The sequence below is a fragment of the Notolabrus celidotus genome, chromosome 16 (genome assembly GCF_009762535.1).
Source record: "Notolabrus celidotus isolate fNotCel1 chromosome 16, fNotCel1.pri, whole genome shotgun sequence".
NCBI lineage: Eukaryota > Metazoa > Chordata > Actinopteri > Labriformes > Labridae > Notolabrus > Notolabrus celidotus.
In genome coordinates, this window is record NC_048287.1 from 3,331,731 (window position 1) to 3,345,828 (window position 14,098).

Genomic DNA, 14,098 nt, shown 5'->3' on the forward strand with positions numbered 1-14,098 from the left:
TGGGGTTGAAGACAGGTGTAAACCTAGTGTGTCTTAATACAGCCATTAAGAGTACAAATCCAAGGCTTTGTACTCTTTGTTTGGTTAAATGTACTGTAAGCATTAAGAGGAAAATCTTATAACAAGAAACACAAAAAATGAGTCCACTCACTGCGTATCTCTTCATAATGGCACCCGTCAGAGGGTGAGGTGCCCTTTTACCTCTCCAGAACACTACACTCCCAACATGCAGGCCTGCTCATCATACCATAAGTCTCTAAAATTAGTATGGGAGGTAGAACCTTCAGTTATCAGGCCCCTGTCCTTTTGAATCATCCACCAGTCAGGGTCCGGGAGGCAGACACCCTCTCTACTTTTAAGAGTAGGCTTCAAACTTTCCTTTTTTGATAAAGCTTATAGTTAGAGCTGGATCAGGCTTGGACCTTTCCCTCTCTCTCCTCTGTCTGCCTGTCACTGACTTTAACTCTCCCTGCCCCCTTAAAGCTACTAACCATAGACATTTCTGGGGTCCCTAAGCTCCCTTATCTCGTAGGTTCCTCTGGATGTCTGCTGCTGTGGACGTGCCAGACTCCAGCTGCTACAACTACTACTATCCGTCTCACCACTATCATCTCTCTCTCTCTTCATCTCCCTCTATCCCTCTCTCCAACTCGGTCTCAGCAGATGTGTGTCTAACATGAGTCTGGTCCTGCTGGAGGTTTCTGCCTGTTAAAGGAAGTTTGTCCTTGCCACTGTAACTTGCTAAATGCTGCAAAGTGCTCTGCTCATGGTGGATTAAGATGAGATCAGACTGAGTCCTGTCTGTAAGATGGGACTGGATCTTATTCTGTCTTGATGTTGGGTCTTTGTTAATGATAGAACATAGAGCACAGTCTAGACCTGCTCTATTTGGAAAGAGTCATTTGTTGGGATTTGGCTCTTTATAAATAAAGATTGATTGATTGATTGAAACTAGTCAAAGAATATTGATAGACTGAGGGGTCTCTGAAAAGATCCAGAGTTTCTCTTTGTCACGGTAGACCTGAGGAGTTCTCTGTGCTCTTTAAGTCTGAGTTTATGAGTTTAGCAATCTTTTCTTTTGGGGAGCATCCCAAAACTCCTCAAGGATTTGGCGCTAATATTGTCTGTGTTGTAGAAAACTTTGCCTGATGAATAATAAAACAGTTAAAGTGGTGCTTTGTGATTCAGCAGAACAAACAGAAGCCCTCCCCTGCTGTCTTATACTCATAACATTAAAAAGAACAGCCACCTGTTACAAGTAGTTGTTGCTTCCACTTGTGATTCCTGCATCTCAGAAAAACACTGTGGTATTATGTTTGCAGACAAAGCCAGAAGTGAAAATAGACCAGCAAGTGGGATCCTTGGAGCTAATTACTAGCCGCTCCATGATTGTCTTTAAATACCAGGTGGGCAGAACAATGGCAGGTCCAGACAAAAGAGGAGAACAAAAGGCCAGCCCCTGTTTGATAAAAGGAGGACATAAAGTGATTTGCCACCAAGAACATGTTATGTGTGTGTTTGTGTTTGTGTGGTCAGATTATTCGAAAAGGTCACCGACTGGAGTAATGACATTTTGTGTTGTGCTCAGACCTCAGACAGCAGCACAGATGATCACTACAGGTCACTTTACTACAGTTTCACAAAGCTGAAAGAACAAAACTCAGATTTGTACCTCCTGACTGGAGAGTATATGATTTTATGATTCTTATATCCATTATTTATTCTACTATATTTAAAAGGTTACATTTCTTTGAAGTCATCTGATATCCTTTTTCACAATAGCTCTTTTTTTTTTTTTTTTTTTTTTACAGTTAAGTTGCTTAAAACCAACTGACTAAAGGATCCAACAAAATTTGTTTCAGCTCAAATTCACAGTCTGTATAAAAATAGACGTAGTATCTGTGACGTCACCCATCTGTTCCTGAAGCTCTGTTTTGTAGGCGGGTGCCATATTGGAAATGCTGAACTCAACCTAACTTTATCCGAGCTAGTGTGAGGTAAAGAGGTGGGCCTTTTAGCCTCCTCGCTAACAGCTACAGTGTGCCAGCCTATCAATCAAGGCAGACATGCCCTTATTTGGGCAAAACTCATAAGTTTAATATCCTTATAAATACTGAGTTATAATAAATTCACCCCCGTACAGTGTGTGCTGATAGAGAAATGAGCTATTCAGACCTAAAATGTTTTTTTGAACCAGGCTGTAAACATGTTTATTTCTGTTGTAAAGATCGTCTTCTTTGGATGGGTGTGTATGTGGTTTCCGGCCTCTAGTGGACGCTCAAGGAACTGCAGTTTTAAGCACTTCCACATGGGCTTCATATTTTAAGACCAGGGGTTGCTGCTTGCTTAAACTTGAAAAATTGTTCCTCAATTTTTGTATACATGATACTGATACTGGGTTTGACTTTTTTATTGAAATATTTCTACAATTCTAAGAATCTACAATTTCATTTAGCTGATGCTTTTGTCCAAAGCGACGTACAACACAAGCAAGAATTTAGACTGGAAGGAAAAACTTAGTAAGTGCGACAAAGTGCTTCAAGTTGATTGGCCAAGTTTTTTTTTTGTTTTTTTTTAAGATAACGTAACCACAGCTAATCACAACAAATAGTTCAAGTCAACAATATCATTCAACATTCAACAGCATTCAAAATTCAGTGCTAAATATTCAATATTCAATAAGAGCTGGATTTTAAACCTTCTGATTCATTCTACCCCTGAGGACAAAGAGGAGAAGGGTCAGGTTAAGTGCCTAAGTGTTCCCTGAACAGTTGAGTCTTCAGACATCTCCTGAAAGTAGAAAGGGACTCCGCTGATCTTAAGGAGTTAGGTAATTTATTCCACAAGTTGGGATTCAACAGAGGAGAAGAGTCCAGCTAGAGATTTAGAGCCATGCTGGGCTGGGAGCACCAGGCGTCTTTCACAGGCAGAGCGTAGTGGGCGAGAGGGAGTGTAGATCTGGATGAGGGATTCCAGCTAGGCAGAAGCCGTTTTTGAATATTTTAAATCAGATATTTTAAAATCTAATGTCATATTTTAGAATCCAATGTTGTTGGGCTGAATTTGCTGCATGTCTCCTCCCACCATATTTCCTGTCTCTCTTTGACTGTCCTGTCAATAAAGACAAAGTCATTTTAAAAGAATGATTAAAGGGCTAAGTCTCTCTACGATATCCATCGACTAATGAGAAACATTTCTTGTTTTTAGTTGTTATTGTTTTTGGTTTTTTTATATAATAAAATGCTCAACCTCATACTAAATCCACTTCTTGGGGTTGGTAAAATCCAGACAGACTGTACGCTCTACTACACAACCATCTGGTTCAGGTCCCAGTCTGTATTGTTATCAAAAACATGTTTTATCCCCTAGAAAACATCCTGGAACACTCTCCACCCAAACTGTTTGGGAGCATTTCACCCCCACCCCCTTAACGTATAAATACCACATCCCTATTAAGCAGTGTGAAGACTAGTAGGTGTGAATGATTGAGAGTGTGAAACTGGGAGCAGCAGATCTAGAAATACAGTGCATTCCTTTGGGGTACACATATCAGCCTGTCACTGTCCGCCCATGCTGCCTGTATCTCCTGAAGCCCTGCTATATTTACCTTTAGCTAGCAGCTTAAATAGATCTAAACTACATGGGCAGTGGGGAAACTGTGCACTGATGGTGGGAGATGGTGGTCTGTTATAATATAACCCTTTTTTGGGATCGTGAAGGAGGATTTTTGGAACATTTTCTGCACTAACAAGTCAATATGCTGCGCCATTTTGTTCAGCTACGCCTCCGATAATAATGGGTTAGAATTCTTCCATGTGTGACTTCAACGAGCACCACATACAAGTCTGCCAATCGATTCATCCAGGCCTATGAACCAATTATTTCTCCAAGCTCAGAAACTGTCAGGAGACTTCATTTTAATTACCCCTTACAGTCAGCGTGCCGTCATATTCAGGGGAAGGCCATGTGATGGATCAGTGGCCTCTGTTTGGAGGTAGATGTAACATACCACTCAGATATGAAGAGATGTTTTCTGCTGGATTGGAAACATAAATATAGGTTTGCTTGGAGGGGTGACAGAAACTCAGCTTCAGGTAAAATGCTGCTCATGTACACCAGCTGTTTCTCCCCATGATCCGCTTTTATCTGATCAGTCTCACTAAGGCACTGTGAAGAGTTTTTAATTGAAATTGTGTTACTGTGACATCGGACTTCCACCAGATCCGTGTCCAGCCCATCTCTGATCCGCTGTGGTCCGGCTCCGTGCTCTCTCGTCCAACAAACACCCACCAGTTGCGTTTTCAGGACCTCCGGACAGCTGGAGTCATGTGACCGAGGTCTTCCCGCGGCAATCACTGAATCAAGGACTCTCCTCCTCCTCTCTTGATCCATGTTGTCTTTCTAGTCCTCTGAAAACCTCTGTTGACTCCAGGCCTGGCTCCGCTCATCATGACGGTTTGTTGTTGTAGTTAAGTGAAATACGATCTGGTGATAACACAGAGTGTTTTATTCTGAAAATTAACCGGATGTTTTCATTTTGTTTTGGTGAAACCTGACTTCCTGTCCTGCTCCATCTGCTCTGTTGAGATTGATGCGTCGTGCTCCGGCATCCGGCGAAAATAGAAGTCTTGTGTATCTGATCCGGAGGACTCCGACCTGCCGGATCAGAGACGCAGCCGGAACACAACGGAGCGGATCCAGTGGAAGTTAAAACATTGACTAGAATAGAAACCTCTCAGATCCGGTGCTGTGACGAATCGGAGGCGGACTGGACACGGATCTGGTGGAATTCAGCCATTGGACTGATGCCGCTTCATGACCTTCATAGTAAAACGACATTAGTTGACATCTGCGGACCACTCCCCGACCCAAGTATTCCACCTTGTTCCTGCAGTGCTTTTATTTAATCTGTCTCAAAGAAGAGACTCAATTTCATAAACTATCTTTCCAGACTCCTCCACATTCAGAAGTTACCTTCAAGGCCGTCTTTCTTAAAGAAGAGGGCTCGCTAGGTGAATGCTAGAAGCCCTCCCTTTGAGTAGGAAACAGTTTGCAGATGAAATGAAAGGCTTTTGTGCACAACTACAGATCAATGAAAACCAGGTCGATGATTGCAGTCCTTGAGTGTAGTTTTTTGTTGATCACTTGGTGATAAAAATATTAGATAAGTACCAAATCTAGTAGATGCACACTCCAAAAACTGCACATCTGCTGAGAGATCAAACTTATGGACCATTTTCTTTTAGAAAGCCTTTCAAATGACATTTTAGTTACTTCCTTTAAAAATATCAGCTGTAATGTACCCACCTGCAGATATCAAAGTGTTGAATGCATTTTTGGTTCAATCAGAATCAAAATGTTAAGAGGTTCAGCTGTTACCGGCATCAATTTAGGAGCTTCCTACTGGGACAGACTTCGTCAATATTTTACTGCAATCCTGTGATGTGTCCTTGCAGACAGCTATGAAACTGCTAACGGCTGACAATTAGGACCAATAGCTGATGATAGCATTCGGTGTTATGAGGAAAGGCAACATTCATGATAATCGTTCAGATGGATTGATTATGTTGTCTACCAGTTCCGATTGATCTCCTATGCTGCAATGCCATTCATGGCAAGCATACTCTATCTGACCCCAGCTATAACAAGCACTGTCGTGAGAGGCAGCGATGGTAGTTTTAAGCTGAAATTGCATGCGTGGGTGTGCATGAGCAAAAAGAGAGATAGAGGGTGAAAATAAAGAGAAGGAGGGAGAGTGAGAGAGATAACGTGACAATGTGACAGTGAATTCTCATCAAGTGTTTCCCAAAATACATCCCCTGTGCTTTTTAGGCACACTAGGAAGCTGCAATGATCCAGTAATATGCTGTCAGCCAGTCACACATGATTTTACAGTAAGCCCTGAGCACACACAGCTCCAATCTCAAGGTAGAGGGGTGAGTGTGTCGCTCTGTGGTTTTCAGTAGGTGTTTGGGCTGGAGACCTGTCAGCTGTGAGACCAGGTTCAGTCTATTGAGCACTGAAAAAAAACGTGTCAGTAACCCACAGGTTTGACACAGACCTGTCAGAGGGCTGCTGCTCCTGTGAATCTCAGGCAGGTCTACATCTGATGGACCGCAGTCAAAAGTGATGGATAACCTGACGCAGTGCCTGAGCAACCTCACGGACAAAGATGGATCGCACGTCAGAGAGAGAACTGACAGGCAGCGATGGGACGTCTAAGCACATCTCAGCAACAATGCAACGGTTCTTTGTGAAGATATCTGAACATGAGCAAACACAGGCAACATGTATGTGTTGACTTCCCTCTGGGTTAATCAACAACAACCTCACTCACTCTGATTTGTAACCGCAGCTCTCTCCTTGGTTTAAACCATAGACTGTTTCTGAAGTGCTGTTTTGAAGCCAACCTTCAGCAGAAGCCATATTGCTGCTGTCGAGTGATTGTGACATAAAGAGGCGGGCTTTGAGCCTCCTAGCCAACTGCTACAGTGTTCCCGCATGTCAATCAAGTCAGCTGTGCCTCTCATCGGAAGACATGAGAAATGAGCTATCCAGACTACACTCGTCTTTTGAACCAGGCTGTAAACATGTTTATTTCTGCTGTAAAGATTGGCTTTTTTGAATTGGTGTGTATGTGGTTTCTGGTACTTCTCAAGCAGCCTCAAGTGGATCCTCAATGAACTGAAGTTTTTAGCACTTTTGCATTGGACTCATATTTTTAGACCGGAGGTTGCCGCTTGGTTTAAACACATGTATGAGACATTTTGAGATCTCTGAGGACTCATAAACCCTTTTTGAGCATTTTGAGTTGCGTATTCAACATGATAAATGGCCAAACAAGGAAACAGAACCAAAACTTTCCTGGAAAAGATTTTATTTTGAGAGGCAGAAACCGATTTGATGGAATAAGAAGCAGTCTAAAAACGAACCAGAGGCTGCTCCACTCATGTGGGAAAAGATCTTATTACGAGTCTGTGGCACCAGTTAATCATTGAGGAGGATCAATAGAGACAGATGAGGGCTATGGAGTGACTTCTCCCTCTGCGGGGCTGTGTCATATCCCACCATCGTCAAAAAGACTGACAGGCTCTGCGGAGGCTCATGCGAGCAAAAGCTTCGGGACTGGCTTCTGCACAAAGTGGTCACTACTGGATCCAGCATTATAAACATTTCACCAAGGTCCAGGCCCGATGTAAGGCGTGCTCCTGACCTGATGCTGCTGCTGCTGCAAGGTTCATGAATGCATAACAAGAAATTACCCGAGACAATTCCATCAGAACTGTTCACGTTGGACAATGTATTAAAGCTAAAGGGTTTTTTTGCTAACAAAGCAGCTAATGCACATGAGGCCAGGCTAATGTATGTCAAGCTGCTATGTTATGTACTGTTGCACTGTTATGTCATAGAATATCTGAGCATCTTACATATTTATTATCCAACAACCAAGGCCAAGGTCTTCAATATAAACTCAGTGTAGCTAACATAGCAGTTTGTGGCTACACTAATGCTAAGAGTAATGTTGGTGGGTCTACAAATTTGATCCAGAGATAAATATATCACCTTCTTTACAATAGAATACCCTGATCCATGGTCCCCGAAAAATTAAACTGCTATAATCTTTAACCACACCCTGCTCAACATAACAGCCTCAGAAGTAGGGATGCAATGGCACAACAAAGTATTAGGTATGGGCAATGATTTTTGAATTTTGTAAAAATCGAAGAGCTACTTCGAATATTTTCTCTTTTTAAAATCGAGACAGACGTTGTCAGTGTCGGTTAACGCATCTGCCACACAGACAGGCTGTTAATGGGACAGGTGTGTGTGGGGGGGGGGGTTATTTAAATAATCGCAGAATAGATGCCAATGATTATCAAACAGTATTTTGGCTTGACATGCTCATCCCTACACAGTATGATATAATACAGGGTCGTAGTAATAGTTGAGAGTGCCTAGAGGCAGGTTCATGATGGCATGGCTTCAGAGAATCAAAGTTTATCACAACAAGAGGCAGAGGCTAAGGGTCCATCATGAGATCCAAAAGAACAAACAAACACAAAAACAAGTAAATAAATAAATAAATAAAAAGCCATGAAGAAGAAGCTGGAGAAAGCGAGGGTTATAACTGGGAAGGCTCCTGCGCTCGATGGGTACAAAACAAGGATAGACCTGGGCTGGGATTAATTAGTTGTTTGGGGGTAGGAAGGTTCCTAACTTTGTGAAACAACCCAGACACGCTCAAGTGTCAACAATAACAACAGCTGTTTACTAGATGATAAGGAAAAGAGCCTCTTTTTTCCCCTTTATCCTCCAGCAAAGGAAACACTGGACCAACCTTTGTGAGGAGAGAAGAAAATAAAGAGCCACACTTCCTTTAGGCAACTTAATTTAAAGTTTAAGAAGCTTCTAATGGCTGGTCACGAAAACAAGCAAACAACACAGCAGTAGAAGATTAGTGTGTCTTTCTTTTCTATTGAATAGTTTTTTTTTAATTTGATCTACATTATGATCCATCCATCCATCCATCCATCCATCCATCCATCTCATCCATCCATCCATCCATCCATCCATCCATCCATCCATCCATCCATCCATCCATCCATCCATCCATCCATCCATCCATCCATCTTCAGCTTATCCAGAGCCGGGTTGCAGTGGCAGCATGCTTAGCAAGTTGCTCCAAATATTCCTCTTACCAACAACACTTTCCAGCTCAGAGGGATTCTGAGGCATTCTCAGGCCAGATGGCATATTCGTATAATCCCTACATCATCTGGATCTACTTCGGTGTCTGCCCAATTGGATGTACCTCCAAAAGGGGGGCACCCAAGAGACATCTTAATCAGATTCCCATACCATCTCAAAAGGCCCCTTTCTTGGGAAGGAGCAGCGGCTCTTTTCAGAGCTTCCCCCAAATGTCGAAGATGTTCTTTCAGTCACTACTCAATGCTCATCACCATAGGGGAAGGAAACTTGTACTGCTGACGGTGTACCGACACCTATGTCAACGTCACAATCTATATAACCCTCACTCATGAAAAATACTCCAAGATACTTCAACTCCTTTACTTAAGGTAAAAACCCACTCCCGACCCGGTGAGAGCAACCCACTGTTATCCTACAGAGAACCACAACCTCAGACTTAGTGTTGCTGACCCTCATTTCAGCTGCTTCTCACTAAGCTGCAGACCGCCCCAGTGCCTGCTGGAGGTCCAAACATGCCAATAGAACCACATCATCCGCAAACAGGTCTGGGAGGCAGACACCCTCTCTACTTTCAAGAGTAGAGTTCAAACTTTCCTTTTTGATAAAGCTTATAGTTAGAGCTGGATCAGGCTTGGACTAGCTCTTAGTTATGCTGCTATAGGCTTAGACTGCCGGGGGAACTGGCGTACTGACACACTGGGATCCTATCTCACCCCCAATCCCCCCATCACTTACTTTAACTCTCCCTGTCCCATTAAAGTTACTAACCATAGACCTTTCTGGAGTCCCTGAGCTCCCTTGTCTCGTAGGTTCCTCTGAGCTGCCGTAGTCGTCCTCCTGCTGTGGACGTTCCAGACTCCAGCTGATACGGACGTGCTGGACTCCAGCGGCAACAGCTTCTACTACTCATCTCATCACTATCACCGCTCCCTCTCTCTTATTCTCCACTATCCCTCTTTCCAGACCCAACTGGGTCGAGGCAGATGTCTGTCTAACATGAGTCTGGTTCTGCTCAAGGTTTCTGCCTGTTAAAGGAAGTTTGTCCTCTCCGCTGTAACTAGCTAAATACTGCGAGGTGCAATGCTCATGGTGGATTAAGGTGGGGTCAGACTGAGTCTTATCCTGTCTTGGTGTTGGGTCTCTGTTCATAATTTGACATAGAGTGGTCTAGACCTGCTCTGTTTGTAAAAGAGTCTTGAGATGACGTTTGTGGTGATCTGGGGCTATACAAATAAAGATCAAACGATTGACTGATTGACTGATTGATTGATTGATTGACTGATTGATTGATTGATTGATTGATTGATTGATTGATTGATTGATTGATTGATTGATTGATTGATTGATTGATTGAAACAGCAGATATGACAATCTGAGGTTCCCAAACTGGAATGCTCCTCCCCCTGCAGGGCCTTGAGATCTAATCCATGGAGATCAGAAACTGGAGTGTGACAAGATGCAATGCTAGCATAAGCTAACACGCAGTAACTTTGCTCATGCAGGGACCGAAAGGCTCGAAGTAACATTATGATTTATGGGAGTAAATACGAGACAAGAGGGTGAACTTACTGACAACAATTTCACTAGACTTTTGGTACATTTAATTTATTTTTTATTTTATTGTATTTCATTTAAATGAATCAATGAATAAATATCTACAACTATCTGTGATGCTGCTTCCAGGTGATACTTCTTTGTGCAGTTAAGTTTAACCACTGCGAACATGAAGCAGAACTTCTGCTTTTTCTTGAAGTTATATTTTTGGGAATCTGGGCCTCTGATGGACGGGACAGCTGAACAGAGACAGGAAATGTGGGGAGCAGAGAGTAGAGGAAGGACATGCAGCAAATGGTTGAGGCCGGGAGTTGAACTTGAGACCAGAAGGCTATAGGGTCTGTATATAGGGTGCTAGCTTATACCGCTAAGCCAACAGTGCCCCAACTTCTGACATTAACGATAGCTTAAAGCTGAAACTTGGAGATATGGATGATGAACTGGTTTCTCTATCAGCTGCACTTTAAATGTCATGATTATTAAATTGCAAAGGATCTGCTACACCGGGTGTTTCTGTTCTCGGTCTCAAACAAGGGGCCAAGCAAAGCAATGCATTTCTGCACCAGCTTAATGTGCCGTGCTTATCAAGAGACACGGAGGCAACGCTACATTAGCTTTACGGTGGCAGAAGGAGCAAACAGCGAAGCTTCGTATCCACTGAAGAAACAAGGGAAGCCAGCAGCGTGGGGGCATTTCGGGTACATGAGGAATGAGCAGGGAGTTAGTTATTTAAGGCAACAAAACTCTGGTCTAGGGTGACATCTAATAAAGGAGTGATATTACGTTTGTGGAAAGTTAATGAAACATTGAGTTGAAGTAAATATAAATGTGTCTTTGACAATCAATGGCATCACGGTGCATACAGCAACATGTACAGAAGACAAAAGTCTTCACAGGGGCTTCAACCAGTGATAGTTTGTGGAGGAAAGAGCGGGCATGGTAGGTTAATACATCAGGTGTAAAATACCAACAGAACATCAGGAGCTTTGAGACTTCCAGCTCTATGGGATTTAATTAATTGCAGTTCAGTTATTAGTAACACAGCAGGACAGATGGTCTCTGTTTCTTTCTCTCATTTTTACCGAATCTTCAAACAAAAACACTAATAGAGAAGATTTTCACAGTCCACATTATTTATGACAAATAGATTAATAAAACATCGGCTCTAATTCTCAACTCATGTTCAAAAAGACTGTAGAGAAAATAAACCAAAGATAATGAACAGTTTGGTGATGTAGCTGCCTTTGACAGCAGTTGTTTTGTTTTAAAGGGAAACATAAGCTAATATGTGGCTAAGACTTTAATTTATATTCAAATAATAAATACATCATCACTGATAAATATTATTTATACTGCAAAAAGCTGTTACAGTTTAAGACAAAAAGCCAATTAGACTGTTTTCAATTTAAAAAGGGAAGCCGGTCCTTTTGTCTTTATTCATTATTTTGCACAATAATATTTGATAACTGAATTATTTCTGTTTCAAAAGGGAATAAATAACACATTACAGCTGTATACTTTAGTAATGTTGTTACTAGGGAAATAAATGAATGCATGCTTGCCTGCTGTGGGCATTCCAGACTCCAGCTGATACGGACGTGCTGGACTCCAGCGGCAATAGTTAATACTACTCATCTCATCACTATCACCACTCCCTCTCTCTTATTCTCCTCTATCTCTCTTTCCAGACCCAACTTGGTCACAGCAGATGTGTGTCTAACATGAGTCTGGTCCTGCTGGAGGTTTCTGCCTGTTAAAGGAAGTTTGTCCTCTCCGCTGTAACTAGCTAAATACTGTGAGGTGCAATGCTCATAGTGGATTAAGGTGGGGTCAGACTGAGTCTTATCCTGTCTTGGTGTTGGGTCTCTGTTCATAATTTGACATAGAGTGGTCTAGACCTGCTCTGTTTGTAAAAGAGTCTTGAGATGACGTTTGTTGTGATTTGGGGCTAGACAAATAAAGATCGAACGATTGACTGATTGACTGATTGATTGATTGATTGATTGATTGATTGATTGGTTGGTTGGTTGGTTGGTTGGTTGGTTGGTTGGTTGGTTGGTTGGTTGGTTGATTGATTGATTGATTGATTGATTGATTGATTGATTGATTGATTGATTGATTGATTGAAACAGCAGATATGACAATCTGAGGTTCCCAAACTGGATCTTACCCTGTCTTGGTGTTGGGTCTTTGTTCATAATTTGACATAGAGTGGTCTAGACCTGCTCTGTTTGTAAAAGCGTCTTGAGATGACGTTTGTTGTGATTTGGCGCTTTACAAATAAAGATTGATTGATTGACGATAATAATTGTGAGGGTGTGATTATTCTTCAGACTACAATCATATCAATCTCTGATCGTCCTCATAGGGGATGAGGTTTATCAGGAAAGCAAACATGAGTGCATGAAGCAGCAGGAGGAAACATGAAGCATCATATTGTACCAACACTGTTGATCCTAACCTTTGTTTTTCTTTCTATTCAACTTCATTGTCACGCTCCATCTGACCTGAAATGTATGAACAAAAAGTGTTGTCAAAATAAACTTCCACAGCCCCGATCAAGCAACAAACATCACAGACATGAGTGCCTGATCCGTTTGTGTTTCCCTCTGTAGCAGACCCACATGTAATGTCACGTCAGTGGTCGCCACTCTGAACTGAAACAGCTGTGTCACATTATTCCCTCTTTGAGTAGCACTTGAAATACTGTGACAGTGGGCTGGAGACACTCTCACAATGGAACCAGAGGCTGGCCTTGGTAGCATTTAGAAATGTCAGGTAATCTGTCTTTCAGGGATGAAAAGGCAGCCGTTGGGGATACTCTTGTTTCCTCTAAAGAAATCAATGAAGGAGGTGGTTTTATTTGATAGAAAGCAAAGCGGCAGAGAAAGAGGTTGAACCTGAAAAATACATTAGGAAAAGGAAGAAAAACAGTGTTGGTGCTGCGAATGAACAAGGGTACTAAATGGATGGTTAAGCGACACAGTACAAAGAAAAAATACGAGCAGACAAATGAAGGCGGCGTGGAGTGAGGAATCATAATGGACCAAATACTTTTTTTTGCACATTTATCAGCAGAGTCAGAAAATACCTCCTGATCTAATCTCCTAACTCTAATGTGCATTTCCTTAACTGTATCTACCTTTCCTCACTCTAGCGTCGCTTGTCTCCTCCTGTTTCCTTCCTCACCAGTCTAAATGAATGGGCGAGTGTGTGTGGTGAGCTATCAGCGGCAGGCTGGAGGAGTTTTGATTTATTTCTGCAGCTCACACAAACTGACGCACTGACAGCCCAGATTGTTCTGTAGCCATGATAAATGCCCCATAAACGCTCGCTCCCAGCCTGTTAAATGTGCTAACTGTAGACGCACACGGGCCAGAGACGGAAAAAAAAAGGCTAGATATGCAATCATAGAGTGAGCTGCTGTTGGCTTTCATTTCCACATTAAGGCTCCCAGGGTGATAGAGTTAGACTCCAGCCAAAGTGGAACAAATGACCCTTTTAGCTCACCCCCCTCGTTTGGTTAAAAAAAGAGTATTAACTGTGCTTTGCTGGAACGGTCCTGTGATATGATAATCCTGCATGCTGCAATGTGTAGAAATCATGACTCCCAGTCATGATGGCTTAATTAGCTGCTCGGAAAACAATGAATGATTCTTCTCAGCTCATCTCCTCAGACCAGAGAAGAACCGGTCTCAGACTCTCTGGGCTACCTCATCATTATCACACGTTTGAGTATTTTTCATCCCAGTCCACACACCCATCTCAGCCCCTCTGAGTCAGCGCAGCCTCTATTAATCACACGCAGCGGCCCCAGGGACGGAGAGAGCCTCCT

At 42.5% G+C, this 14,098-nt stretch overlaps 1 protein-coding gene across 5 annotated transcripts in view; it reads right to left on the reverse strand.

Moving 5' to 3' along the window:
- Positions 1-14,098, reverse strand: part of trappc9 (trafficking protein particle complex 9) — a 388,126-nt gene that overhangs the window by 91,194 nt on the left and 282,834 nt on the right. The window contains exon 22 of one of the 5 annotated variants that reach the window (XM_034704885.1): positions 8,140-8,338. The exons of the other annotated variants lie outside the window; for them this stretch is intronic. Coding sequence (XP_034560776.1) covers positions 8,307-8,338 — 32 coding nt within the window. The 3' untranslated portion in view covers positions 8,140-8,306. Of the gene's footprint in view, positions 1-8,139; positions 8,339-14,098 lie in introns of those variants that run through there. 5 annotated transcript variants of the gene reach the window in all.